This window comes from Stenella coeruleoalba, assembly GCF_951394435.1.
Source record: "Stenella coeruleoalba genome assembly, chromosome: X".
Classification (NCBI taxonomy): domain Eukaryota; kingdom Metazoa; phylum Chordata; class Mammalia; order Artiodactyla; family Delphinidae; genus Stenella; species Stenella coeruleoalba.
This window is the reverse complement of record NC_137152.1, coordinates 120,497,717-120,525,622: the sequence shown is the minus strand read 5'-3', so window position 1 is coordinate 120,525,622 and position 27,906 is coordinate 120,497,717. Positions and strand designations below refer to the sequence as shown.

Here is a 27,906-nt window from a genome sequence, read left to right as displayed (position 1 = left end):
GTTTCTTTATCCAGTCATCTGTTCATGGGTATTTGGGTTGTTTCTACCCTTTGGCTATTATGAATTGTGCTGCTGTGAATATCAGTATACAGGTTTCACTTGATCTAAATTTGGGGCAGGGGAATACGCACCATTGCTGACAGCCCCTCCTAGCTAGGCCTGCTTGATTGAAGCCGGCCGAGATTGATTATTCCATGGTGTCTGGAGCTGTACACATTTCTTCATGTGTTGTCAGTCAGTCTTGAAGGTCCATTGAGCCCACTGGCCAGTCTTGAATATCTAGGCCCTAGAGAGGGCTGCTTCCTATCCCAGTATTGTAGCTAGCAGGAAGAAGAGAAACACAGCAGATACTGAATGGGAGAAACAGTCAGCTCTGCCTCAAAGCAGCAAGACATTGCCAAGACTGTTTAGAAGGTATCGTGGGTTGAATCATATCCCCCCAAAAGATAGGTTGGTGTCCTAATCCCTGGTGCCTGTCAATGTGACCTTATTTGGAAATAGGATCTTTGCAGATGTAATCAAATTAAGATGAGTTCATACTGGATTAGGGTGGGCCCTAAAGCCGGTGACTTGTGTCCTTGTAAGAAGGGCATATGAAGGGACTTCCTTGATGGTCCAGTGGTTAAGACTCAGCCCTTCTAAGGCAGGGGGCCTGGGTTCGATCCCTGGTTGGGGAACTAAGATTGCACATGTGGCGTGGTGTGGCATGGCCAAAAATTAAAAAATAAAGAAGGCCATGTGAAGACAGAAACAGAGATTGGAGTGACGCAACTATAAGCCAAGGAACACCAGGGATTGATGGCGGGCACCAGAACCTAAGAGAGAGGCCTGCAGCAGACCCTTACCTACAGCCTTGAGAGGGAGCGTGGCCCTTGGTGAGTGAATAAGCAAAGTTCAGACTGTAACCCAAGCATAGCTGAGGGCACGGAGTAGAAACTCATAAAAGCCAGATGGCTCCTAGACAAGCCAAGAGATACTTAGGAAAAAGCCACTGGATCAGGAGTTCATTTCTCATTGTTAAGACAATGAAAGGATAATACTCTTTTTGACCATATTCTGCCCTGACAGGCAGGGCAGATGGCAGAGCTGGGCAGGACGGGCTCTACCCACAACCCCAGGCTAAGGGAGCAGGATTCTGGCCACTGGGAAGCTGGTCTGCTAGGACTGAAGAGTATGGTCCTTTACTATGCCTCCCATTATTCCATGGAATATTCCAGCAAGTTCCAGAGCAGCCAGGGCATTGTACATAAAGGAACACAGGTAGGCCAGTGTAGACTGTCTTTGGCAAGGGGCAAATGGACACTGAATGCCCTACTCCTGAGCCCACATTTCTGTGACCACAGCACCTTCTCGAAGCATATCACGTCATGGGAGCTGTATTCATTTCCTTCAGCTGCTGTAACAAATTCCCACCACCTCAGTGGATTCAAACAACATACATTTATTCGCGTACATTTCCATAAGTCAGAAGTCCAGAATCGGTTTCACTGGGCCAAAACCAATGTGTCGGCTGGGCCACCCTCCCTCGGGAGGTTTTCGGGGAGAATCTGTTTGCTGCTTGCCCCTCCCGGCATCTAGAGCTGCACCTTCAAAGCCAGCAGCAGAGCATCTTGCTTCAGTGGTGATACTGCCTCTGTGGGCAATGTCCCCCTGCCTCTCTTACGAGGATGCTTGTGATTGTGTTTAGAGCCCAGCTGGATAATCCAGGATAATCTCCCCATCCCAGGGCCCTCAGTTAAATCACAGTCTGCAAAGTTTCTTTTGCCATATAAGGTAATGGTCACAGGTTCTCAGAATTAGTATTCAGATATCTTTGTGGGCCATTATTCAGCCTCCCACAGAAATGGAGGTGAAAACGTCTGCCTGTGGGTTTAGAATCTACATTGACCAGCCCAAACCTTCTCCCCTAAGTAGCAATGATAGAGACTCCAGGATCCCTCAGGGGGCTCCCGTTCTGCTGGTCTGAGTTACAGTGACACCAGTTGTAACTCCCGTGTGGAGAGGGGGCAGCCACCTGGTGGGCCTCGAGTTGACTGTAGTTCTGTTCCACCCCTGGGGCCAACAGTGAACACCAGTCCCAGGCCCTGTGGGTCCCTGAACAGTGAGTCAGCCCCACATCCCCTGATTATTGTTTGTAAGCTGGCGCTTTTCGTCAGAAGGCCACCTGCTTTTCTTGTCGATGTATCATGGCGCTTTCCAGCCTTCATATATGTAACTGAGCCGTTACAGACACAGCAGAGCTGGACACATCTATTCCCCCGAGGAAAGTCCTACTCTCAACACCTAAACTTCCTGCAAGGGCATAATGGCATGCCAGCCTGCCAACCGGTCTCTCTGATGAACACCCTGTCCCCTCACCGCCCCAGCGTGAACTTGCTCATGCCCATGTCTCCCCACATCACGCCTGATAAGTCCTTCAGCGGCTCCCCATTGCTGACTGTGAGACCGAAATCGACGTCCCCACTTGGCTTCAAGGCATTCCATGATCAAGCCCTGAAAATGGGCCAGTCCCGTGTCTACTAACACCTCCCTTTACCACCTGCAGCCTTTACACCTGCCTCCCTGGACTACTTTTGTCTCCCATCAGGACTGAATGTTTTTTACTGAGATAAAATTCACACAAGATAAAATTTACCAGTTTAGAACTTTTGACACACGCTACAACATGGATATACTCATCCGTGACATGGATGAACCTTGAAAACATTATGCTCATGAAAGAAGCCAGACACAAAAGGAAAGATAGTCTGTGATTTCATTTCTATGAGGGACCTAAAACAGTGAAACCCATAGAGACAGAAAGTAGAATGGAGATGACCGAGGGCTGGAGGGAGGAGCTCATAGGGAGTTATTATTTGATGGGTGTGGAGTTTCAATTTGGGATGACAAAGAAGTTCTGGAGGTGACTAGTGGTGAAGGTTGAATACCAGTGGAAATGTAATTAACACCATTGAACAGTACACTTAAAATGGCTACATTTTATGTTATGTGTCTTTTGCCACAATAAAACAAAAGTTTAAAGACAAAATTACCACTTTAGCCATTTTAGAGTGTACTATATCATTGGTTTTCAGTACATTTGCAGAGTTGTGAAATCATCATCATAATCAATTTTAGAACATTTTCATCACTCCAAAAAGAAATCCCACCCTTCTTATGCAGTCCTTGTTCATCCCTCCCCTTCCCTCTACTTTTTGTCTCTATGGGTTTGCCCATTTGGACACTTCATAGAAACAGTTTCACGCAATATGTGACCCTCTGTGATTGGCTTATATCTCTTGGCATAATGTTTTCAAGGTTCGTCCATGTTGCAGCAGGTATCAGTACTTCATTCTTTTTTATGGCTGAATAATATTCCATTCTCTGGATAGACCACATTTTGTTTATCTATTCATCAATCGATAGACATCTGATTTGTTTCCACTTTGGCTACTATGAATAATGCTGCTGTGAACACCCGTGTACAAGTCTTTGTATGGACAGATGTTTTCATTCCTCTTGCGTAGGTACCTAGGGATGGAATTTCTGGGTCAGATGGTAACTCTAGGTCTATCAAGGTGCACCTTGCAGTAGAATCCAGTGCCTCAACTCTGGATCTCTACGATGATGGAGGATACAGACAGCCTAGAAAACAGAAAAACAAAGGTAATTGCAAGGATTTCCTTTTTTAGCTCCTACTTCCTTTTCTCTCCCCTTGGCCACCCGCTACTGGGGCTGTTATTGTGTTACAAAATTGACTAGGTTGCATTTGAGCTCCCCTCCCGAGCCATGAAATGACCCCCAAATCAGATTTCAGGTGGGGGGGAGGACAGGGGAGGGGCATCCACTGGTAAATCTGGAGTTGACTTTGGCTATTATCTTTTTAAATCATTGCTTTAGACTAGAAAACCTTTACCTGCAGACCTCCTAGACCATAATCTAAGATCAACCTGTGACGGGGCTGCCCCACAGACTCCCTATGCGGTGAGAATGTGTCCACATTGAATGCAGGAATAACTCTTTTGTTATTGACTGTTCCTCAACCTAAATCCATTCAAGTGAATCTCCTTGACAATTTCGTCGTGTTTACAAAATTTACCCTTTGAAACAGGCCTCCGGCTTGTGCGTTGAAAGCGGGGAGTGGGGTTTACCGACTGGCTAGCAAGCTGAATGGTTCGGCTTGGTTCATTCTGTGCAGTGCCCATGAATAGCACTTGATTCACGGAGCGCAAGTGGAACGCTGCACATGGGCTCATCGTGGGGCGCAGCAGAATTAGACTCCGCACACTCTCCACACTTCTCTCTCTCTCTCTGAGCAGATGGGCAAGCCAAACCCAAAATAGGCACAAATCCTCTGATAAAGGGTAGTATCGTTTGCACTTCCAAACCGTCCACAAGAAACGGCACCGAGAGAAACAGCATCACTTGTAAATTACAAGTGTTAACTTACTAACATTTAAATCAACGATGATCACCCCTTCAAACGCTGGGCCCCACTCGAGAGAGTCGAGTTGTTCCTCTGTCGGGTCAGTAGCTGGTCTCTTCTGTGGTTTATCTACAAGTGAAAACCCTGCTGCTGGTTAGAAACGATTCCGCTTGAGCTAAACTTGGCAGAAGAAGCTGGTACAAATGAAAGGCCTTAGAGCTGGGAGATCGGCGAGGCAGGTGTGGCCCCCAGGGAGCTTCTGAGCCGCCACAAGCCACAGTGCAGGAAGCCATGCCACCCACAACTCCACGTGAAGGCAGGAGGCCTGGTTTACATTGCCGATGCCTCACCGTGTGACCGTGGACAAGTCGCTTCCCCTCTCTAGGCCTCTGTCTCTTCATCTGTAAATGAGGAGCTGCTGAACTAGATGACACTGAAGGAAGGCACTTTCTGCGCCATTGGGCTGCGTTTGGAAAGCATCGCATGTACCTTTCAACACCAGTCTGAACGAAGAACTTTGTGAAAGACATGGATCACATTTAAACGCCAGGATTTCATTTTCAAGAGATGAAGGGGCACATTGAGAAATGCACTTTAGAGAGGAGTTCTCTGGAAAGGATGAACTGGGCTAGCAGCTAGACACTGGCCTTGATCTAGATAGGATCCCAGGAATTATTTCCGTACATATGCTCTCCCCTTCACCCACTCATCCTGTATCTAAAGACAAGATGACAAGTGAAAGCTCCTGGCAGAAGCTCCCTCCCAGCCTCGCTCCCTCAGCTTGGGCTCACAGGGCAAGAGCAGAAAGGCGGCGGGGGGATGGGGGGACAGGAAAAGCAGCGTATGTCCAGCTTGGCCACAGGCGGCACGTGGCAGAGTCTCAAAGGTGTGTCTCAAATTCGGGCTTAGACTAAACAAAGGACCTGCCAAACCCTCTCTTTGCTTTGCTCTAGCGGTTCTGGAAACCACCCCTTCACTTTTGTCCTGGCCCAGACCTGGTGGGGGAGGGGAGTGATTCACAGGGTCTCCAGGTTAGAAGAGGCATCCAAGGGGGACCAGAGAGCCAGACCTAAGCATCCCCAAGAGGCCAGCCGGCTCTTCCATCTTGAGGTTGATCTGCCTCTTAGAAGGTTCCAGAATCCATCGTCCCATAGCTTGTCCCCTTTATCCTTGTTTCCAAAAGTAGAGGCCACACAGAACAGATCAAATCCCTCGTGACTCCCCCAGGATTCTCCCTCATCACTCTTCTCCCTTTCATCCCTTAAAGTCATCTTCTTCTCTTGCTTAAACACTCCCCAAGATGATTCCTTGGAGTTCCCTTTGACGTCCTGATCACTGTTCCTGAGGTCAATCCAGCTTGTTAATATCTCGCAGCGAGGTTACTGGGAGCCATAGCAGGGCAGGCGGCCAGGCACTGTGAGCTGACCCAGGAGACCATCAGACTGTCACCTGCCTCCCTCTAGACTAGGATGAGGCCCGTCAAGAGGATATATGGAAAAAAAGATGTCAAACTATTTCTGTTGTGATTCAGGAAGCATCTATAACCCAGATGTTTCTCTTACTGTGTCTCCTTCCCTTCCCATCTGATTAGCCAAAATAATAATAGTTAAAACAAGACGAAACAAAAAGCTGCTACTGTTAGGAGCACACGATGTACCAGGCACTGTTCTGTGCACTTTCCACACGTGTGAATGTGTTTCCTTTCTATTTCATATATCCTGACACTGAGGTCTAAAAAGGTAAGGCGACTTGCCCCCAGGTCACACAGTAAGTGCTAGTAAGTGGCGGAACCACAGTTGGAAGCCAGAGTTGGCTGGCTGCAGAGTCCACACTTTCTACCTTTACCTCTCCGGCTGAATGCCATCCTCTATACACTGAGTGACCCCGTGCCTTTCATCTCCCTCTAGCAACAAGCTGTGCCGGGTCCCAATATCGCCTTCAGGACCCCCTTTCCTTATGCCTCTGGTCCATGATGCAAGGTCCAGCTCATACAGAGGCCGAGGCCCAGCCCTTGACATCAGGAAAGCCGAAGGCCAGTGATGATCACCCTGGCTCTCTCCTGGCCCTCCAGAACATGTCCCCTGGGATGACAAGCACCCCTGCTGGCTCGGCTGGGTCTACTGGCTCAAATTCCAAGGCTGAGGACGGATGGGCGGCAGCAGAAGCATATGTCTTTGTAAACAGGATCTGGGGGCTTATTCTGCCAGAACCCCCTGGGACAAGCAACTTTTAAGGGTTGGGAACCCCTTGAATCCCTCTTCTGGAGTGCAAAGGAGGAACCAATTCTTCCTTTTCTGACCATGAACCCCTGTAGCACGTATTTGTCTCCCTGAGAGGCAGTCAAGTGCAGGAGTCTGAAAGCCAGGCTGCCTGGGTTCACATCCTGCTGCTGCCCCGTATGGGCTGAGTGACACTGGGCAAGCTACTTTACTGTGCCTCAGTTTCTTCAGCAGTAAAATGGGTATAAACATAGTACCTACCTGTCTTAGTCAGCTTGAGCTGCTATAACAAAACACCATCGACTTTGTGGCTTAAACAACACATATTTATTTCTCACAGTTCCGGAGGCAGGAAAGTCCAAGATCAAGGTTCTGGCAATGTTCACTTTCTGGTGAGAGCGCTCTTCCTGGTTTGCAGATGGCTGGCTTATTGCTGTGCCCTCACATGGAAGAGAGAGAGCGAGCTGCAGTGTCTCTTCTCAAAAGGGAACTAATCGCATCATGGGGCTCCACCCTCATACCTCCTTTAAATCTAATTACCCCAAAAAGGTCCCAGGTCCTAATACCATGACATTGGGGATTAGGGCTTCAACATATGAAGTCAGCAGTGATTCATTCACTCTATAACACTATCTCATAGGATTTTCTTTTTTTAAAGAATTTATTTATTTTTTGGCTGCCTGGGGTCTTCATTGCGGTGCGCAGGCCTCTTATTGTGGTAGCTTCTCTTGTTGCAGAGCACGGGCTCTAGGCGTGTGGGCTTCAGTAGTTGTGGCACACGGGCCTTAGAGCACAGGCTCAGTAGTTGTGGCGCATGGGCTTAGTTGCTCCGTGGCATGTGGGATCTTCCTGGACCAGGGCTCAAATCCCTGTCCCCTGCATTGGGAGGCGGATTCTTAACCACCGCACCACCAGCGAAGCCCCTATGCCATAGGATTTTGATGAGAATTGGGGACTTAATGCCTGGAAAATACTTGCTCAGTGTTCGGCATGGAGTAACTTTTCAATACACACTCGCCAAGTGGTTTCTTTATTTTTTTTAACGGCTATATTGAGATATAATGCACACACTGTATAATTCCCTCCTTTAAAGTGTACAACCCAGTGGTTTTTAGTATAGGCACAAAGTTGTGCGACCATCAGCACTATCTAATTCCACAACATTTTCATCACACCCGAAGGAAACCCTGCTCCTCGGTGCCGTCACCTCCCACCTCTGCCCCACCCCCAGCCTCTGACAACCGCTCATCTTTTTGTCTCTAGCGATTTGCCTATTCTGGACAGTTCTTATATATGGAATCATATAATATGTGGTCTTTTTGTCTGGCTTTTTTCACTTAGCATAATATTTTGAAGGCTCATCTATGTTGTAGCATGTACCCTTACTTCATTCCTTTTTATTGCTTAACGGTATTCTATTGTACGGCTACACTACATTTTGTTTGTTTATTCATCAACTGATGGACATTTGAGCTGTTTCCACTGTGGCTATCATGCATAATGCTGCTATGAACACTCATGTACAAGTTTTGCCTGGACATACGTTTTAATTTTTCTTGGGTATATACCTAGGAGTAGAATTGCTGGGTCATATAGTAAGTCTGCGTTTAACTTGATGGGGAGCTCCCAAATAGTTATGTATAGCGTCAGCAACATTTTACATATGTTGTAGACTGAATGTGTCCCCCACCAAATTCACATGTTGAAATCCTAACCCTCAATGGGACCGTATTTGGAGGTGGGGCCTTTAGAGGTGATTAAGTCATGAGGGCGGAACCCTCGTGAATGGAATTAGTGTCCTTATAAAAGAGACCCCAGAGAGATCCCTTGTCCCTTCTGCCATGTGAAGGCACAGTGAGACGACAGGCCTTTATAAAACAGGCTCTCACCAGATGTCAAATCTGCTGGCACCTTGATCTTGGGCTTCCCAGCCTTCAGAACTGTGAGAAGTAAATGTCTGTTGTTATAAGCCACCCAGTCTGTGACATTCTGTTATAGCAGCCTGAACTAAGACATGTTCCCAGCTGCAACGTAGGATGTTTCCAATTTCTTCATACCCTCAACGACACTTGTCATTATCTGTCTTTTCATTATAGTCTCCCTAGTGGGTATGAAGTGGGATCTCACTGTGGCCTAATTGCTTTCTTCAGAGACTATCTATTGGCTTCGTACTGTAGCAAAGACCCAAGGTGGGAGGAGAGCTGAGGAAATAGAGCTTAGAGAGGAGGTGAACCTTTCAGAATTTGTCTCAGATGGTCAGACATTCCAGGAGGGGAGACTTGCCTGGACTGAGCACCAGAGGCATTGATATGTCCATTTCATTTTAGAAATAAACAAATTATGACATAAGTGAAGTATCAGAATCATAGAAGTTATGACAGGGGCTGCATCTTGGGGGTCAGATGGTCAGAGTGCCTGGAACCCCAGTCTCAGGATCTTGGTTTTTTCTCGGAGACGAATTGCCATTTGTCAGCTGGGGAGTAAAAGGAAGAGATCTGTTTTAGGACAGCCGCCCTGACTGCCGTGTGCAGCATCGGTTCATGGGGGCCGCACTGGAGTCAGGGGGACCAGGGTGCAGCTGGTCCAACAATTCTGATGCAAGATGGTGACAGCTGGAACCATGGCAGAGACAGCAGTGGCAGTGAGGAGGAAGCAGTCCCAGAAGACACAGTAAGGCGTCTGAGTGGGGTACTTTCACTCAGTTCTTTCACTGCTTTTTGCCACAGAAAGATAGTCTTGGAAAAATTCAAAGGTCAGAGTTTCTAAAGGAAAATTCCCACCGATGACAGAGGGAGGACTACTGACCTCCCTATGTTCTGAGCCCAGGTCCTAACCCCCTGCTGGAGTCTGATGGAAGTGTTGCATGTCAATGAAATGCAGGGCTCCCAGAGAGAAACACGAAATAAGATGTGCCCTTGGGGGCTTCCCTGGTGGCGCAGTGGTTGAGAGTCCGCCTGCCGATGCAGGGGACAAGGGTTTGTGCCCCGGTCTGGGAAGATCCCACATGCCGCGGAGCGGCTGCGCCCGTGAGCCATGGCCGCTGAGCCTGCACGTCCAGAACCTGTGCTCCGCAATGGGAAAGGCCACAACAGTGAGAGGCCCACGTACTGCAAAAAAAAAAAAAAAAAATGTGCCCTTGGCTTCCGCAAGCTTTCTCGATAGATAAAATCAACATCAGGGTATATTTGAAAATAACAAAAGATGGAAATGCCCACCCAAGGCAGTAACAAATGATCCCTTGTTAAATAGGTAATATTTGACCTCCCAAGCCTTCGAGAAAGAGGTTTATGTTGACCTTGGGCTTAGGGGACATTAGCGGTTGGATATCAAGATAGAGGGGCTAAGGGAAGGCATGATGGGCAACAGAAACCTCATAAGAAAAGGCAAGGAGTCAGGGAGGCTTGAAGCCTGTTCAGGAGACGGTGAGGTCACCTGTTGAGCCAGATGCACTAAGGCGGGGCATTGAATGCCAGGTCAAGGCATGCAGCCTGACCATGTAAGCAACGGGGAAGCAGGGGAACGTTACATCCAAAGGAGGAGATGATTGGGGTGGTGGACGCTCTCAAAGACAAGCCACCACTCACCAGCAGCCAGAGCGCGTGGAGCAGCAAGACAAACGTCACTCTCAGAGCTCTGTCAGACCGGGGCAGGGGCCAAAGAGAAGTGACAGGAAGTGGGGATCTGTGATCACAGGTGGGCGGGATGTAGAGGACGATAAAGAGTGATGAGAATAAAAGAAGGAGATAGAGGTACATGAAAACCTCTTTCTCCTAGGACTCTGCCTAAACAGAAAAAAAAAGGGTGAAACCCAAGGGAAAGAACGAGTTTCGGGGAACATTCACGGGAGGCAAGGCGAGGCGGCAGGAACTGTGCCCAGCTGGCTGTCATGCATTCGGGGACCCTTGTGTTTTCTCTTCCAAAATGCTTTCCTTGAAGCTCATATGGTTTGTTTTCTTTTTAAACAGTCTTTTTTTGAAAAAAAATTGTGGTAAAATATAGTACATAATATTTATCATTTTAACCATCTGTAAATGCACAATTCAATGACATTAATTACATTCACAATGTTGTGTAACCATCACCACTATTTATACCCAAAACTTTTCATCATCTCCAACATAAACTCTACCCATTAAATAATAACTTCCCTTTCCCCCAACCCCCAACTCATGGTAACCTCTATTCTATGTTCTGTCTCTATAAATTAGTCTATCCCAGCTAGATACTTCCTGTAAGTGGAAGCATACAATATTTGTCCTTCCGTATCTGGTTTATTTCATTAAGCATAACTCTCCAAGGTCCATCCATGTTGTAGCATCTATCAAAATTTTGTTCCTTTTTATTTTTATTGAAGTGTAGTTGATTTACAATGTTGTGTTAGTTTCAGGTGTAGGAACTTTGTTCCTTTTTTGGCTGAATTCCATTGTGAGTATAGATCACATTTTGTTTATCCATTCATCAGTCAGTGGACACTTGGGTTTTCTTCCACCTCTTGGCTATTGTGAATAATGCTGCTATAATCGTGGGTACACAAGTAACTGAGTCTTTGCTTTCAATTCTTCAGGATATATCTATATCTATATCTATCTATCTATATCTATCTATATATGTATCTGTATGGAATTGTTGGATCGTATGGTAATTCTATGTTTGATTTTTTGGAGGAATTGCCAGACCGTTTTCCATAATGGCTACACCATTTTGCATTCCCACCAGCAATGTACTAGTGTTCCATACCTTTGTCTACATTTATCATTTTCAGTTTTTTTAAAAAATTATAGTCATCCTAGTAGGTATGAAGTGGTATCTCATTGTGGTTTGGACTTGCATTTCCCTAATAACAGTAGTGTTGAGCATCTTTTCATGTACTAATTGTCTTTGTATATCTTCTTTGGAGAACTGTCTTTTCAAGGCCTTTGCCCAGTTTGTAATTGGATTGCTTGTTTTTTTTGTTGTTGAGCTGCAGGAGTTCTTTATATTAATCATTTGTCAGATATACAATTTGTAAATGTTTTCTCCATTCTGTAGGTCGTTGCCTTTTCACTCTGTTGATAGTGTCCTTTGATGCACAAAAGTTTTTAATTTTGATGAAGTCCAACTTATCTTTATTCTTTTGTTACCTGTGCTTTTGGTGTCAGAGTCATGAAGTCATTTCTAAATCCAACATCATGAAGAATTTGACCACTGTTTCCTTCTAAGAGTTTTATAGTTTTTAGTTCTCAAGTCTAGGTCTTTGATCTAATTTGAGGTATTATTTGTATACAATGTAAGGTAAAGGTGATTTGGGTTTTTTGTATATCTTTTTTTTTCTATGAGAACTGAGGCATTAAAATAATACAGGACTGGGCGTTGGTTCCTAAGTCACTAAGGAGCTAGCTAAGGGGGTAACTACTCTCATGTCATGGGAGTGGGCTTCAGCTTTCTCATCCGTAGACTGAGAATAGTATTTCCCCCTGTAGTGAGTTGAATTGTGTCCCCCCAAATTCATATCCACCAGGAACCTCAGAATGCAATCTTTTTTTTTTTTTTTTTTGCGGTACGCGGGCCTCTCACTGTTGTGGCCTCTCCCGTTGCGGAGCACAGGCTCCGGACGCGCAGGCTCAGCGGCCATGGCTCACGGGCCCAGCCACTCCGCGGCATGTGGGATCTTCCCGGACCGGGGCACGAACCCGCGTCCCCTGCATCGGCAGGCGGACTCTCAACCACTGTGCCACCAGGGAAGCCCAAGAATGCAATCTTATTTGGAAATATGGTCTTTGCAAATGTAATTTAGCTAAGGATCTCCAGATGCACTCATACTGGATTTAGTGTGAGCCCTAAATGCAAGGACCGGTGTCTTTGTAAGAAGGCTGTGCAAAGACAGAGGCAGAGATTGGAGTGATGCGCCTACAAGCAAAGAAACAGCAAAGATTGCCTGACAGCACGCAGAAGCTGGAAGAGGCAAGGAAGGAGTCTTCCCCTTGACTTTGAACTTCTCACCACCAGGACTGGGAGAGAAGACATTTGTGTTGTTTTACCAAATTACCAGACTTTGTGGTAATTCATTACAGCAGCCACAGAAAAACTAATCCTCCCTCACAGAGTATTTAAATTAGTAAATATGATCTTAGTCAAGTACATACCACGGCGTTGGGCGCATTGCCCAAGGCATCTCAATAATTTATTCTTCTCATCTTGGGTCCCACTCACAGCTGCCCACATCCACAACATAGAGCCGACCCAGCCACCACCTGCCAGTGTGCCCTGCCCAGAAACCCCAAGTTCTCTGAGATCTCATCAGCTTAAACAATAGGCACTTGGCACATCCATCCTGCTAGACAGGGTGAGGTGGGCTGGACTTGAGTTTGAAGGCCACAGACTTGCTGGGCAACCCAGCCAAAGTCACTTTTCCTTTCTGAAGATTTGTTGTGTCTTCTGTAAAATTGTGATAATGATAGAAATGGCGCCCTCCTCATTGGGTTGCTGGGAGAATTCGTGATGCAGGTGACATTGCTTGGCACTATGACCACCAGAGAACTCAGAACTGCAAGGGACCTCAGAGACAGTCTTGTCCAGCCCAGAAGGAGAGTGAGCTGCCCAAAACCTCCGAGTGATCTCCTAACACCTTCCCCTCACCCTCACACACACCCCCACCAGCGCCCATATGAGGGGTGGAAGTGGCCCGGCTCCCAAACACTGGGCACCCGGATCCACCCCCATGGGGCTTCCCCAAGCTCCAGAGAGGCAGCTCCAGGAGAGAGCGGGTTTCTAGCTGTCAAGTGAAGAAAGTGTCTCAAGCAGTAGGGTGATCAACGGTGCCGACCGCCGCTGAAAGACCAAGTATGAGAGGACTGTGAATGGATGAAACGAACTTTTTCTGTAAAAGACCAGATAGTAAATATTTTCAGCTTGGTGGGCCATACGGTCTCTGTCACAACTACTTAACTCTGCCCTTGTCTATAACAAAAGCAGTTATAGACAATAGGTAAATGACTGGGTGTGACCATGTGTGCCAATAAAACTTATAGACATGGAAAGTTGAATGTTGCATCATTGCACGTGTCACAAAATATTCTTCTTTTTTATTTTTCTCAAGCATTCTTAGCTGGCAGCCCATGTGAACACAGGCAGTAGGCGACCCTTGGCCCCGGGGCCCTAGTTTGGCCAGTCACGGTCTCAGTCAGTGATTCTCAGCCTTTGCTGTGTCTTAGAATCACCAGGGGAGGTTTTAGAAAAACACTAGTGCCTTACCCCACCCTGGCCAAGCACATCAAAGTCTCAGAGTGGTGCCTGGCAGGGGATAATTTTAAAAGCTTCCCTGATACCTAGCAATTCAGTGGATTGGATAAACAAAATATGGTGCATCCCTTTTTCCACCCTCTCCCCCCTTCCCCCAAGCACCGCTCCGGCTGCAGTGCGCTCGCTCTGAGCTCCGGGCTCCTACTAAGCTAGCACCGCCGTCGTCTCCATCTAGTCGCCGTTATGATCATCTACCGGGACCTCATCAGCCATGATGAGATGTTCTCCGACATCTACAAGATCCAGGAGGTCGAGGACGGCCTGTGTCTGGGGGTGGAGGGGAAGATGGTCAGTAGGACAGAGGGTAACATTGATGACTCGCTCATTGGTGGAAATGCCTCCGCTGAAGGCCCCGAGGGAGAAGGTACCGAAAGCACAGTAACCACTGGTGTGGATATTGTCATGAACCATCACTTGCAGGAAACCAGCTTCACAAAAGAAGCCTACAAGAAGTACATCAAAGATTACATGCAGTCAATCAAAGGGAAGCTTGAAGAACAGAGACCAGAAAGAGGAAAACCTGTTATGACAGGGGCAGAACAGATCAAGCACATCCTTGCTAATTTCAAACACTATCAGTTCTTTATTGGTGAAAACATGAATCTAGATGGCATGGCTGCTCTGCTGGACTGCAGTGAGGACGGTGTGACCCCATATAGGATTTTCTTTAAGGACGGTTTAGAAATGGAAAAATGTTAACAAATTTCGTTGTCACTTTGGGTCTATCACCTGCTCATCATAACCGGTTGGCTACTGCCTTTCATCCACACAACACCGGGACTTAGACAAATGGGACTGATGTCAGCTGGAGCTCTTCATTTTTTTTTTTTTTTTTTTTTGCGGTACGCGGGCCTCCCACTGCCGTGGCCCCTCCCTCTGCAGAGCACAGGCTCCGGACGCGCAGGTCCAGCGGCCATGGCTCACGGGCCCAGCCGCTCCGTGGCATGCGGGATCTTCCCAGACCGGGGCACGAACCCGCGTACCCTGCATCGGCAGGCGGACTCCCAACCACTGCACCACCAGGGAAGCCCTGGAGCTCTTCATTTTGATGTTGATTTGTTTGGAGCGGAGGCATTGTTTTTGAGAAAAAAAAAAAACATGTCATGTAGGTTGTCTAAAAATAAAATGCATTTAAACTCAAAAAAAATGTGGTGCGTCCGTACAATGGAATATTATTCATCCATAAAAAGGAACGAGATCCTAATACACGCTGCAGCATGGATAAGCCGAGAAAACACGTTATGCTGAGTGAAGGGAGCCCGACGCAAAATGTCACATATTATATGATTTATTTGTATGAATTGTCCAGCATAGGCAAATCCATAGAGACAGAGAGGAGATTCATGGTTGCCAGGGGCTGGGGGAGGGGAACAGGGAGTGAGTGCTAATGGGTTGGGGTTTCCTTTGGGGATGATGGAAATATTCTGGAAGTGTTGTAAATAGAGGTGATTGTCATGCAATACTGTGAATGTACTAAACGCCACTGAATTGTATACTCGAAAAGGGTGAAATTTACCTCCGTTTAAAAAGAAAGAAGGCTTCCCTGATGATCCTATCATGTCACTAGGTTTGAGAACCAGGGGACCAGTGGAAGGAGACAGCAAATTTCAAAGCAGTAAGCCGGAAGTGAGGTAGAGTCCAGCGCAGAGGCCTTGGGAGTAGAAAGAATGGGCCCTTAACCCTTCCTGGGCTGGGAGCGGCAGTGCGTTCTACTAAGGCCTGAGGGGTAGAGTGGAGCCAGCCGGAACGGCAGGAAGGTCACTGCCGACAGTGGCAACAGGTAGGAAAATCTGGCGGCACGGAGCAGTTCAGCCGGCTCAGGCCAGCTCACGTAGGGCTTTGTAGGCCGTGGACAGGAGCTTCGATTTGCTCTGATTGAGATGGAGAGCCCTTCACATGAGACTGACGGATTTGAAGCAAAGGAAAAACATGATTAGATTTACCTTTTAAGAGGCTCCCTCTGGCTGCCGGGTGGAGAACGGGCGGCAGTTATTCCCGACAGACACGGGTGCGCACGTCCAAGGTTGGTTAGGGGACAGAGTTTGCAGGCCTTAGTCATGGAGTGGGTGAGACTAGGAGAGGGGTTGAAGCTGCTTCCTAGCTTTGGGGCCCCAGCAACTGGGAGATCGTTGGTGCCATTTCCTGAGATGGGGACCACTCGAGGGAGTGGCAGGATGATTTTGGGGACAAGGCTGAACAGTCCTGTTTTGGACATTGCAGTGCCCCCTGAAAAGCCATTAGACAGGAGGCGATGCCTATTGAAAACCGAAAAGAGGTATTTTTAAAATGTTTTTAACTTTTTATTTATTTATTTTTAAAATTCATTTTATGCATTTATTTTTGGCTGCGTTGGGTCTTCGTTGCTGCACACGGGCTTTCTCTAATTGCAGCGAGTGGGGCCTACTCTTCGTTGCGGTGCGCAGGCTTCTCATTGCGGTGGCTTATCTTGTTGTGGAGCACAGGCTCTAGGTGCGCGGGCTTCAGTAGTTGTGGCTCACGGGCTCAGTAGTTGTGGTGCACGGACCTAGTTGTTCTGCAGCATGTGGGATCTTCCCGGACCAGGGCTCGAACCCGTGTCCCCTGCATTGGCAGGCGGATTCTTAACCAATGCACCACCAGGGAAGTCTGACAAGAGGTATTTTTGAGCACAATGTTATTACTATTAATCAGATGCTGTTTCCACACTTGCGTTCTGTAACTTTTTCCGGGAGGTTTCTTCAACTGCTTCGATGACATGCAAAGACATAAAGAGGCCAAATGCTGGTTTCTGTGGTTTGAGTCTCCCGAGTGCTTCAGGGAGACTTCACCGGATGCGTTAAATAAGGTCCATGTTTGGGAGGCAAATGTCAAGTCCTAGTCCTTCAGAGGTCAGGGTTCAGAGTGGGAAATGCTGCCTCACAAATATTACAGAGAGATAAGTTATTTTTTGCCAAGTGCTTATGCAAATTCCATATTAACTCGACTGAGCACTAGGAAGAAATTTACAGAACAGTCTCTTGAATTAGGAAAATATGCAGGTATAAGGCTTTGCCCTGCTTGACTTGGCACGCAGGCTTCCAGAAGACGGGTTGGTGTTCTGCATTTAGATTTCCAGAGCAGAGGACTCCTTCTCATGGTAATGAGCCTTGAAACTAGGTGGTGACCCACTGGCATTTTGCACCTGTCTTCTTTTCCTCCTGGATTCTTGTCACCGTGACCATCATTGACATGATCGTCACTGTAGTATGGTCCTCGATGTGTTAAGAAAACACTTCAAACACGCAATGGGAATTCTAACAGGGATCAAAAAGGATGAGATGATTTGTGTCTCCTGGGAAGTTGTTGCACTGGATTACAAAATGCTCCGGTCAAAGGGTCCCTTCCAGGGGTGAGCAACTGTCGCATGCGGTAGTCATAGGAATGAATGAGGGAGGGGGGTTCTGTGGAAACACGGGACGCAAATCTGCCCGCTGTCTGTGAAGCTGAAGCTCCTGACCGGCCACACTGCCTTGTCTCCAGGCGACAGAGCTGGAGAGCGGAATCCCAGCCCGCCCCGAGGCAGATGCTGGGTTCTGTACAGCAGCGTCCTGAGTCTCCTGAAAGAAATGGAACCATGAAATACCAATCTGATCTCGTCACCCTGCAGCCTCACCCCAGCCCCACTTAAAACTCTTTGGGGTTCCCAGTTGCGTTTGCATAGAGTCCAAACTTCACCTGCTCTAGGAACCCTGCATGACCTGGCTCCAGGCAGTTCAAATTCAAAGGCTCATTTCTCGGCTTTTGCTTCAGCGGTTCTCTTGGAACCCACGTGCCCCGCCATCGGCACGGTGAACTATTCCTTTTCCTTTAAGTCAGCTCTTCGATGCTCCCACAGTGCCCTGTGCTCCCCTCTCTAACTGCCTCTATCACCTGATTGCTTGTTGCCTGTTTCCTCCCCACAGGGCACCCTGGACATCCTTTGTTCCCTGAGAACAGGGCCAGGTGGACACAGCCATCCTCTCCTTTCTATGGCCACTGTTGCCTCTGTCACATACATAGCCTGAATCCAGACACTTCTCTTCAGCCCCAGGCTCCCAGCTTCTCCGCCAAGATGATGCCAGTAGCCACTCCTGTGGACCACTCTCCCTGCCCCTCACTTTCCCTGTCTTTCTGCTGCTTAAAGCTTATAACCCTTCAGCGGCTTCCGTCTGTTCTCAGGATCAAAGCTCTGCTCATTAGCATGGCATTCAAGGCTCTGCCTGACCTTGCCTTACTAGAAGATCCAAGACAGGAGAGAATAGGAACATTGTGGAGAGGAGGAGGCGACCGAGGGATAATTCGCTTACAACTCAAAAAATATGAGAGGGAACATTGTTTTAGAATCCATTTTCAGGGCTTCTGTTTACACATGGGGTGTGTTCCAAAAAATCCCCATGTATCAGGGCCCTGGATGGGCTAAATATTGCTGGCATAGCCAGGGCTTCGCAGACTTGTGAATATCACTGGTGAGTAGATTTCTTTATTTTAAATTTGGAGACGGGCAGGGTTGCCAACATTTTATTTTGCAAAGCAGGCACATTGAACAAAACACTGCCATCTTTTCGTGAAATAAAGGACTTCTGTGTACCCAGAAAAGTCCATGATTTCAGGATAAAGGTCAGCACTCTCGCTTTATGGGGGGGAATTACCGCAACAGTCTCACTTTCTCGTATCGCCTGAGACTGGTAAAGACTCGCCCCTGCTATCAGGCATTTGGGGAACTGTTGTAGCCCCTGGTGCAACGGCTCCCGCAGCTGGCTGTCTGCATTTCAGCGCTTCGCAGGGAGGCTATGTCTCTTTTTTTTTTTAACATCTTTATTGGAGTATAATTGCTTTACAATGGTGTGCTAGTTTCTGCTTTATAACAAAGTGAATCAGTTATACATATACATATGTTCCCATCTCTCTTCCCTCTTACGTCTCCCTCCCTCCCACCCTCCCTATCCCACCCCTCCAGGTGGTCACAAAGCACCGAGCTGATCTCCCTGTGCTATGTGGCTGCTTCCCACTAGCTATCTATTTTACGTTTGGTAGTGTATATATGTCCCTGCCACTCTCTCGCTTTTTCACAGCTCACCCTTCCCCCTCCCCATATCCTCAAGTCCATTCTCTAGTAGGTCTGTGTCTTTATTCATGTCTTACCCCTAGGTTCTTCATGACACTGTTTTTTTCCCTTAAATTGCATATATATGTGTTAGCGTATGGTATTTGTCTTTCTCTTTCTGACTTCACTCTGTATGACAGACTCTAGGTCCATCCACCTCACTACAAATAACTCAATTTTGTTTCTTTTTATGGCTGAGTAATGTTCCATTGTATATATGTGCCACATCTTCTTTATCCATTCATCTGATGATGGACACTTAGGTTGTTTCCATCTCCTGACTGTTGTAAATAGAGCTGCAATGAACATTTTGGTACATGACTCTCTTTGAATTATGGTTTTCTCAGGGTATTAGTGGGATTGCTGGGTGATATGGTAGTTCTATTCGTAGTTTTTTAAGGAACCTCCATACTGTTCTCCATAGTGGCTGTATCAATTTACATTCCCACCAACAGTGCAAGTGTTCCCTTTTCTCCACACCCTCTCCAGCATTTATTGTTTGTAGATTTTTTGATGATGGCCATTCTGACCGGTATGAGATGATATCTCATTGTAGTTTTGATTTGCATTTCTCTAATGATTCTGTCTCTTAATTGGCCCGCATGGTGGGGGGCTGGGTGGGTGGGGGGGAGTGCTGGTCCCTTTCCCACCTACTCTGGAGCCCATCCCGGCCCCTCAAACTACTTTGGTTAAAGGGATTAGGACCCAAGGCTGTGGGAGGAGAGGAAGCAGACAGAAGGAGTGCTGAAGCCCTGAGCACAAGCTGAGCTGCCTTGGGTCCCGGGGCCAAAGGGTGACCCTGAGTCGGGGCAAGTCCTTTGCCCTCGCCCCTGCCCCACGTGGACTCCGTCTCCACTCTGGTGCCCCAAGGATCAGGAATCGGCTGCTGACATGGACAGTGGTGCCCTCCAGATGGGCACCTTCAACAGTGATGGGGCTGATGGCAAGGCCATTCCAGAGGCCTGGTGGGCAGATGCTACCAGGTGGGTCTAATTTTGGCCACAGGTGAGGGTGGCCCCCTTGGGAGACTTTGCAAGGAGCGGTTTGTGGCACTTGGGAGCAATAACAGGAACTCTGTGCTAATAGTGAGAGAACAGCTGTTCTGTTCTGGAATTTAGAACACATCTTCCTAAGGACATGGTGGGGTGTGACGGAAGACCAGGCTTGCTCTCAGAAGCCTACGTAACTCAGATTAGCGTAAGCCCTCCCAGCTCCATCTGTGCCTCTCCTAAACTCCCAGACTAGCCTGGTGGCCATCTGTCCATGTCACACTTCTCTTCCTAGGTCAGTGCTGAGGAAAGGTGGGTGTTTTAGGAGAGGAGCTCGTCAGGCCAAATGGTTTTCCAAGTGGTGAACATCTGCAGGATATGAGAAGTTCAGGAAGGGGTGAGGAGTAGAAGGAGGGTGGTGTGGAGACAAGGCAGGCTTGGCGGGGGGTCAGTCCCAGCACCACATGCACCGGCAGTGGGGAGTGTGTGTATTCAGGGGGCACAGAATCATGGTTTCTAAGTGTAGAATTTCCTGTATGTAAATCAGCTCCACGATCAATTGCAGTTCAGCAGGGTAGCAGCTACCTGAGAGGCTCACCAAGTTCCAGGGAGGTCCTTAGCCTGGTAGGCTCAGGGCCTGATGTCATCGGTTCCCTCAGACTCACACTAACCTAACTTATAAGAGACTGAGAGACAAACCAGGCCTCGGATGAGTCATTTTACATAGGGAGCGTTATCTGGCAGGATAACTGACCTCGGACATTTGCAATATTTTGACTAAAGGCCTGTTTTTTTGTTCTTTGGGTTTTTTGAGTGGGTGTCTTTTGGCACATGATAAACACGATCCTTTTCTGTTGCTTCTTGTTCCCGTGCCAGCTCCTGTGCTCATCCCCTGTTCTACAGGAGCACACTCTTTAGGCCCCGCACCATCGCCTGTTACTCTTCATCCTTGCCATAGTTCAATTTGCTAGAATGGAGGCCAACACACTTTTTCTGTAAAGCGCTAGGTAGTAGATATTTTAGGCTGTGTGGGCTCCATGGTCTCTGTTGCAACTACTCAATTCTGCGGTGGTAGCGGAAAAACAGCCACAGACAATACAGAAATGAATGCGCGGGGCTGTGTTCCCACCACTTCATGGATCCTGACACATGAATTTCGTCTAAACGTCCCCTGTCACAAAATAACCTTCTTTTGATTTTTTCAACCATTTAAAGGTACAAATAGCATTCCTAGTTTGCAGGTCATACAAACGGGCGGGTGGACTGTATTTGACCTGCAGGCCGGTGCGCCAACCACCCCTGAGCTAGAAAACAGGCTTCCTGAATGGTACACTGTGGCCAGTGTCTTGCTGCTGGGATTGAGGTATCTCTACTACACATTGACCAGTTAGAGTCCCAGCTGCGAGTGACTGAGATGCCTCACTTAGAGGCTGCATTTTCCTCACTTCCTCAAGCCTCCTCAGGTAGCTGAGTGTGTAGGTGCTGAGGTTCACCCATCAGAGCCTGAAGGGCTCTAAAAGAGCATGATGTCTAGTGCCCTCCTTACAGGTGGGACTCCTGAAGCCCGAGGGCAAGGGAATGGCACAGGGCACCCGGAGTTAGTGGGAAAACTGGGGGCATATTCGCATCCTGGAATACACAGCAACTGCCCAACCTCACAGTAGCCAGTATTTCTTTAGCTGTTACAAGAGTAACAAGTAATGCGTCACCACTCACTGTGTCCCAGGCCACTTGCTTTCCAGTATCTCATTTAATCCTTGGCACGACCTTATTGCGTCCAGCCAGGATCGCCACTCTGTCTGGCTCGGAAGCACATGTTCTTAGCCATTCACCTGCTGGGGTTCCTGGTGATCCCCCTGCCCCCCTTTGACACTATGGGACTGGACCTGGTTAACTCCGCAACCTCAAGGAAACTCCATTTTGCTCCTTTTCCCTCATTAATTATTGAGGTGATACATGAAGTTGTTGTGGGAATAAAATATAAGAATAAAATGCCTGGAATATGCCATGTATATGTGTGTGTTCAATAACCACTAGCTATTTCTGTTAATTCTCCTGCTAGTGTCATAGAATAAGCACTGCCCTGAAAATCAGAATATCCACTCACTCCTTGTATGTTTTGTTTTTGCAGCCCCAAGATTCAGAGCAATGGAAAGAAGTCACAGAGGGAAAGATTTTGGCTCCATCTCAGGGAGACCCCCGCCCCCTACTATGGCTCAGAGGGTGGGGGAAGCCTCTGGGGGAGTATGGAGGTGCGGCCGGCCCTGTGGGAGACACAGGAAGCCTTCCGAAGGGACACTGCGGGGAGATGGTAGTAGCCACCCTCAAGGAGGATGTAGCCCAGGGCAGCCTGTGTCGAATAATGGCAGGGACAGGCTCGACGACTCCGGGGAGCAGCGGCGCTTTCTCTTTGTCTTTGAAAGCCGGCTGCAGCCGGAGCCCTTCTTGAGAGCGTTCACGTCAAAGGCTGCAGCGGGCATTTTGCTGTTACAATCAGTGTTGGAATCTGATTTCACCCGGTCCTGAAGATGGACTCGGTTGGAGGGGTTCATGGGAAAGGGCTGCAGCGCGCGTGTCGATCACCGAGCACGTTTACAGATCGACTCTGCAGATGTGAACTCGCGCTTTCAGCGCATTCATCAAAGCCTCGGGGGAGCTGACCCTGTCCCTCCTCCTTCCTCCCCCGGGCCCGCGGCGCTCGGCTCCAGGTCAGCCCGCAACTTCCCTCTCGCCTGTCCCCCGCGCCCCCGGCCTCAGGCTCGTTTCCTCCAGACGTGCCGCTGTTTGCCAACCGCGGCCAGCCACGAAAATGGCCCTTTCCTTTCATCTCTGGGCAGGGCTCCATTGCAGGATCAGCTAAGTGGGAAGGCAGACGGCGGTTCCGACAAACAAGTTCCGCCAAGGCGACGGGTGCCGGACCGCGGGTGCCGGGTCCTGGAGCCGCAGCTGGAGGGACCCCTTGGTGACCGGGGGGACACCAAGGCCAGAAGGGGAAGAGCCCTGTTCAAGGTCACCCGGCTGGCAGAACGCACCAGGCTTGTGCGCCGCCTCGGGTCCTGCTCCGGGCCCTAGAGGAGTCTGGCGCGCCGGGTGGAAATCACTGCATACCCTTGTTGCCAGCGCCTCCGTCTCCCCAGCCACTGTTGACTCACTGCTCCGGGCCCGCAGGGACCACCTCTGAGACTTCCCTTTCGAGGGAGTGGTGTGAAGGGGCCCGCGGGTCGCGGGCCGGCGCTGGCCGGGACCCAGACAGCCTAACCTGCTGGGTGCCCGCGGGCTCCGCCCCTCAAGCTCCAGCCCCGCCCGCAGGTTGCCGTCCCGCCCCTCGTGCATAGGCCCCGCCCCCTAGACTGCAGGCTCGCCCCGCCCCTCGCACCACAGTCGCAGTCCCACCCCACCTCACCTCGTCTCCGTCGGGCACGCCCCGACGCCAGAGCTCGCGCGCGCCCCTCCTCCTCCCTCCCGGGGCCGCGCCGCGCGCGCGCCGGTTCTGGGCGAGGCCCTGCAGTAGCGGCAGGGTTCCTCCCTCTTCTGCTCCTCCTCCTCCTTCCCGGCTCCTCCCCGATCACCCCCTCGGGCGCTCTCGCGCTAACTGTGCTCCTCTGGGCCCCGTCCGCCCGCTCCCAGCCATGGTGGCCTGGCACTCGGCGTTCCTCATCTGCCTCGCTTTCTCCTTGGCCACTCTGGTCCAGAGAGGTAAGGCGGGCGGGGGGCACGCGGGGACCCCGCCCTCTGGGCCCGTGGGGCGGGGGCCCTGCGCCCCGCGGGCCCGGTGGTGCGCATGAGCGGTTCGGCCCCCGCCCGAGGGCCTGCTGCGGAGGCTGCCGGCGGGCAGGCGGGGCAGTGCGGGAGGATGGGGCTGGGGTGCTAGCCCCGAGCCCGCGGGGGCTGACCCTGCCGCAGCCCATGTGGCCGGTGGGGAGGGACCTGGACCCCTCCTGGTGCTGGGCTAGAAACAGCGGGATACTCCCCCCTTAAAATCCTGAACAAGGTGTCTCCGCCGGTGACAACACCTGTTCCCAGGAGATTGCCGTTGGAAAAACCTTGAAGAGAGCACTCATTCCCTGAGCAGGGCTTCTCAAAATGTGTTTCCAGGCCACCTGCAGCAGAAGCACCTGGCGAGCTTCCTGTGCTCACTCCTGCTTTGTCAGGATCTCGGCGGGGATGGGGGGTGGACGGGGAACGGCGGTGTGTAAGTCTAACCAGTTCCCCAGGAGCTTCTGGTACCCGCCCCAGTTTTCGAGCCATTGGTGTTATTTTGCCAAGGAGGAGGAGAGAGAAATTCTACCAAATCAAGGAAGCAAGTTTCTTAGACCCTCGCTACTCAAAGTGTGGTCCAAGGCCCGCAAGGACATCTCTTGGGACTTGTTAGGAAAGCAGCATCTCAGGCCCCGCCCCTGACCTACTGAGTCAGATTCTGCATTAACTAGATCCCCGGGTAATTCGCAGGCACATTTAAGTTTGAGAAGCATCTTCTTAGAATAAATGCAGTCTGTGGTTAAAAATAGGGTCGCCAAGGAGTCCCAGCAGAATCTTCTTACACTTAACTTACCTCATCTCCACATCAGAAAAAGAGGTTGAGGAAAACACTGCAGTTGAGCGCAGAATTGTGCTCTGAGCTTCCTGACACAAAGGCAGATTCAGCTAGTTAAAAACACATGAGCTCAGCAAAAACAAAACCGTGTCCTCTAAGTGCGTTCTAGTGAGGGTTATGTTACTTATAAGGAACACTGGAAAACACTAGACAGTCCAAGGCAGTTTTGCAAAAGATGTAGAAATGTTTCTCATGCGGGCAGCCCTCCTGGAGTCTGTACAAGGAGAGCCATTCAGCATTCAACAAAGGTGCCAGGCTCTGTTCTAGACACTGATGCTGCAGCCGTGAACAAAATTCAGGCTCTGTCCTTGTGGAGCTGACATCCTGACGCGGGAGAAAATAAGTGCAAACATCGCAATCTATATAAGTGCAGTGAAGAATAATAAAGCAAGTTACAGGGTTGTTGAATTTTGTTTCATTTTTCCCTTTGGGGTTAAGATTTTTATTTTGTTTATGATGCATTTGTGGGGAAAAGTATGATCACTTGATTAACTTGCATCTAATGATATGGGACATTTTAAAGTGGAAGCGCAAAAAAGTTCGAAAAATGATGCTCCCTTCAAGGCTGTCTTCTGCAAGTCTTCAACATGGTAGGCACGTTGAGAAGGTGAGGAATTTAAATGATGAGGTGTCAGGTTTTCATCATCACGGGTTACACTAGGTGATTTACAAAGTGGTGGGGGAAACGGCAAATGGGTGCAGCCGTTTTACAGATGAGGAAACGGAGGCGCACAGAGGCGAAGTAACTTGCCTCAGGTGGCAAAGCTAAGATTTGATTCCAGGCTTGTCTGATTCCACTGTCCTTGCTTTTAAGTACTAGGCATAATGCCTTTACACCTGGAGGCTGCCCTCCTCCTACACCTTACTGGCCAAGTGGCCTTGGGAAAGTGCTCTGAACTTGGTTCGGTTTGCTCACCTGTATAAGGCCTAACAACTCATAAAGGTACCTCGAGGGAACCAGGCGTGTGTCACCCTCAGATCTGCAGCCCTGCCACCAGCTACCGTCTCCTGAGTGCTTGCTGTGTACCACTTCACATATATATTTTTTAGTTGCCCCAGGAGTTTGGCTTGTTAGGTATAATCCCCGCCTTCCAGATGAGGGGCCCCATGTCACATAACTCGGAAGGATAGAGCCAGGATCCCACCCGTTTAAGATTGCTAGCCAGTGATCTTTTAAAATTTTAATTAACGCTGAACCAGAAGAAGCGTTTGCTTCAAGGTAGGGCCCCAGTTTTTGGATCTTTTGTGCAGAACAACCTGACAAATACCGGTTTTGCATTGGTCCCCTCTGGGGATCCGGGCAGTTACAGTTTCAGAGCTACTGTGTCAAAATGAAGAAACACAAAGCAGGTCTCAGTTAGGTACCCACTGGCTCTCCGGGAGCCCCCAGGTGGTGGATCAGGTGGGTCTGCCCAAGAGCCACTTTCTTCTTGGTCCTGGTCCTCGGTAATGAGGTGTGACCTAGAAAGCCTGGCAGGCCTCAGGAGACACTCAGAGCCTCGAAGCCCGATTGTGAAATCCGCACGGACTCGGGCAAGCTGAGACAGATTTTGGGCTCCCAGGAGTTTAAAAGGTGGTTAACAAGTCATTCCTGTTCTAATTGCAGATGGGCTTTTAGTTCACTGTGTATTTTACTAGTTCTGAAAAATCGTCTGAGGACAGGTATGTCACCTGTCTGCACCTACAGAAATGGGAAGCTGTGCTTTTGACTTCCGGGGAGAAGAATCTCAGTGGTTCGGGTGGGTAACAGTCACACGAGGGCTCCACTTCCGCAGTGTCTTGCATGCGCCAGGCCCTCAGTGCCTCGCACACGTTTACACCTCCTAACTGGCCTGAAAGCTTGGCACTGTGACCCATCTTGTTTCCTGATGTTCATAATGGCTGTTTGCATAGAGCCTTGAAAAGTAACTGAGTGGTAACCCATAACTCAGATGCAAAACGTGGTCCAGTGAGGTTTTGGACTTGAACCCAGGTTTATCTGAGTAACCGAAGGAGGGGTCATAAATGCAGATATATCCAGTGATGGGGCAGGTGACAGAAATGTGAGCCGTGGCCAAGAATGTGTGATGAGCCTGTTGGCAGATCTCCAAGTGCCTGCTCCTTTAAGAGAGGTAGCCCGGCCAAGAGGGAGAGTGCCAGCTGTGGAGCAAGCGTGCCCAGCGCTACCACGGTGCGGGGCAAGTCACTAGCTGCGTGGTGCCTCAGTTTCCTCATCTGGAAAATGGGGATAATACCACCATCCGCCCCGTGGGGTTGTTACTAGGATTAAATGAGTGCAAATGGATAAAGTACTTAGCACAACACCTGGCTCCGAGTGAGCTCTGTGCTAGTAACTATTATTCCGAGCCACATTTAAAAAATACAGTGCAAACCTTGAAAGTATTAAGCTAAGTGAAGGGAGCCAGACGCAAAAGCCCACGTATTGCATGATTCCGTTTATATGTAATGTCCAGAGTTGGCAAATCCATAGAGACAGAAAGTAGGTTAGTGGTTGCCAGGGTCTAAGGGGAATGAAGAGTGACTGCTTAATAGGTACCAGGTTTCCTTTTAGGGTGATGGAAATGTTCTGGAACTGGATAGAGGGGGCGGTCGTACAACCTTGTGAATGTACCAAGAACCACTAAATTGTACGCTTTGAAAGGGTGAGTTGGATGGTATGTGGATTATATCTCCGTTTAAAATAAATTCACTGTGGGCTTCCCTGGTGGCGCAGTGGTTGAGAGTCCACCTGCCGATGCAGGGGACACGGGTTCGTGCCCCGGTCCGGGAAGATCCCACATGCCGCGGAGCGGCTGGGCCCGTGAGCCATGGCCGCTGAGCCTGCGCGTCCGGAGCCTGTGCTCCGCAAAGGGAGAGGCCACAACAGTGAGAGGCCCGCGTAATGCAAAAAAATAAAAAAATAAAATAAAATAAATTCACTGCAGTCCAAGCAGAACAAATGAGGGAGGTGGCAGCATGTGACCCCTGGGTTGGGGTTGGTCTTCAGGGCCCCTGAGTTTGGTCGGGCCAGGGAGAGCCAGAGCAGAGGGGGCCGCGAGTGCTGGTGGTGCTGGGATCCAGGCAGAAGCCCTGTGGGCTGACTTGGGCTATTGGGTTTGAGCCAGACAGACCCCTGGGGCACCTGCAGGATTGGCCTGAGTACAGCAGTGGCCCCTGCAAAGGTGCATCCTGGACAGGGGGGACCGTCCCTGTCCTGCATGGCTCAGGGTTGCCCCTATGCACCCGTCATTGCAGTGGACTGACAGGGTCTAGGGACTGTTTGCCTTTTAGTCTCACCTGTTTTGACTGGTTTGCAGCCCCTTCCTCACTGTCAAAGGTCA

At 49.3% G+C, this 27,906-nt stretch overlaps 2 protein-coding genes across 3 annotated transcripts in view; both read left to right on the top strand.

The window, feature by feature from the left end:
• The first annotated feature begins 14,024 nt into the window (after nt 1–14,024).
• Nucleotides 14,025–14,691, top strand: LOC307180327 (translationally-controlled tumor protein-like). The gene has a single exon (XM_079910515.1). It carries the CDS (start codon nt 14,086–14,088, stop codon nt 14,599–14,601), a length of 516 nt encoding a protein of 171 aa, XP_079766641.1. The 5' UTR covers nt 14,025–14,085; the 3' UTR covers nt 14,602–14,691.
• An 8,821-nt stretch (nt 14,692–23,512) lies between these two features.
• The window catches only part of CD99L2 (CD99 molecule like 2), a 110,798-nt gene continuing 106,404 nt past the window's right edge, over nt 23,513–27,906 (top strand). For both annotated transcript variants that reach the window (XM_079910477.1, XM_079910476.1), the window contains exon 1: nt 23,513–23,688. In XM_079910477.1, the coding sequence (XP_079766603.1) occupies nt 23,622–23,688 (67 nt within the window). In that variant the 5' untranslated portion in view covers nt 23,513–23,621. The remainder of the gene's footprint in view (nt 23,689–27,906) is intronic.

Coding starts and splice junctions, on each gene's coding strand:
- LOC307180327 (XM_079910515.1), top strand. CDS start 14,086: ATGATCATCTACCGGGACCTCATCAGCCATGATGAGATGTTCTCCGAC.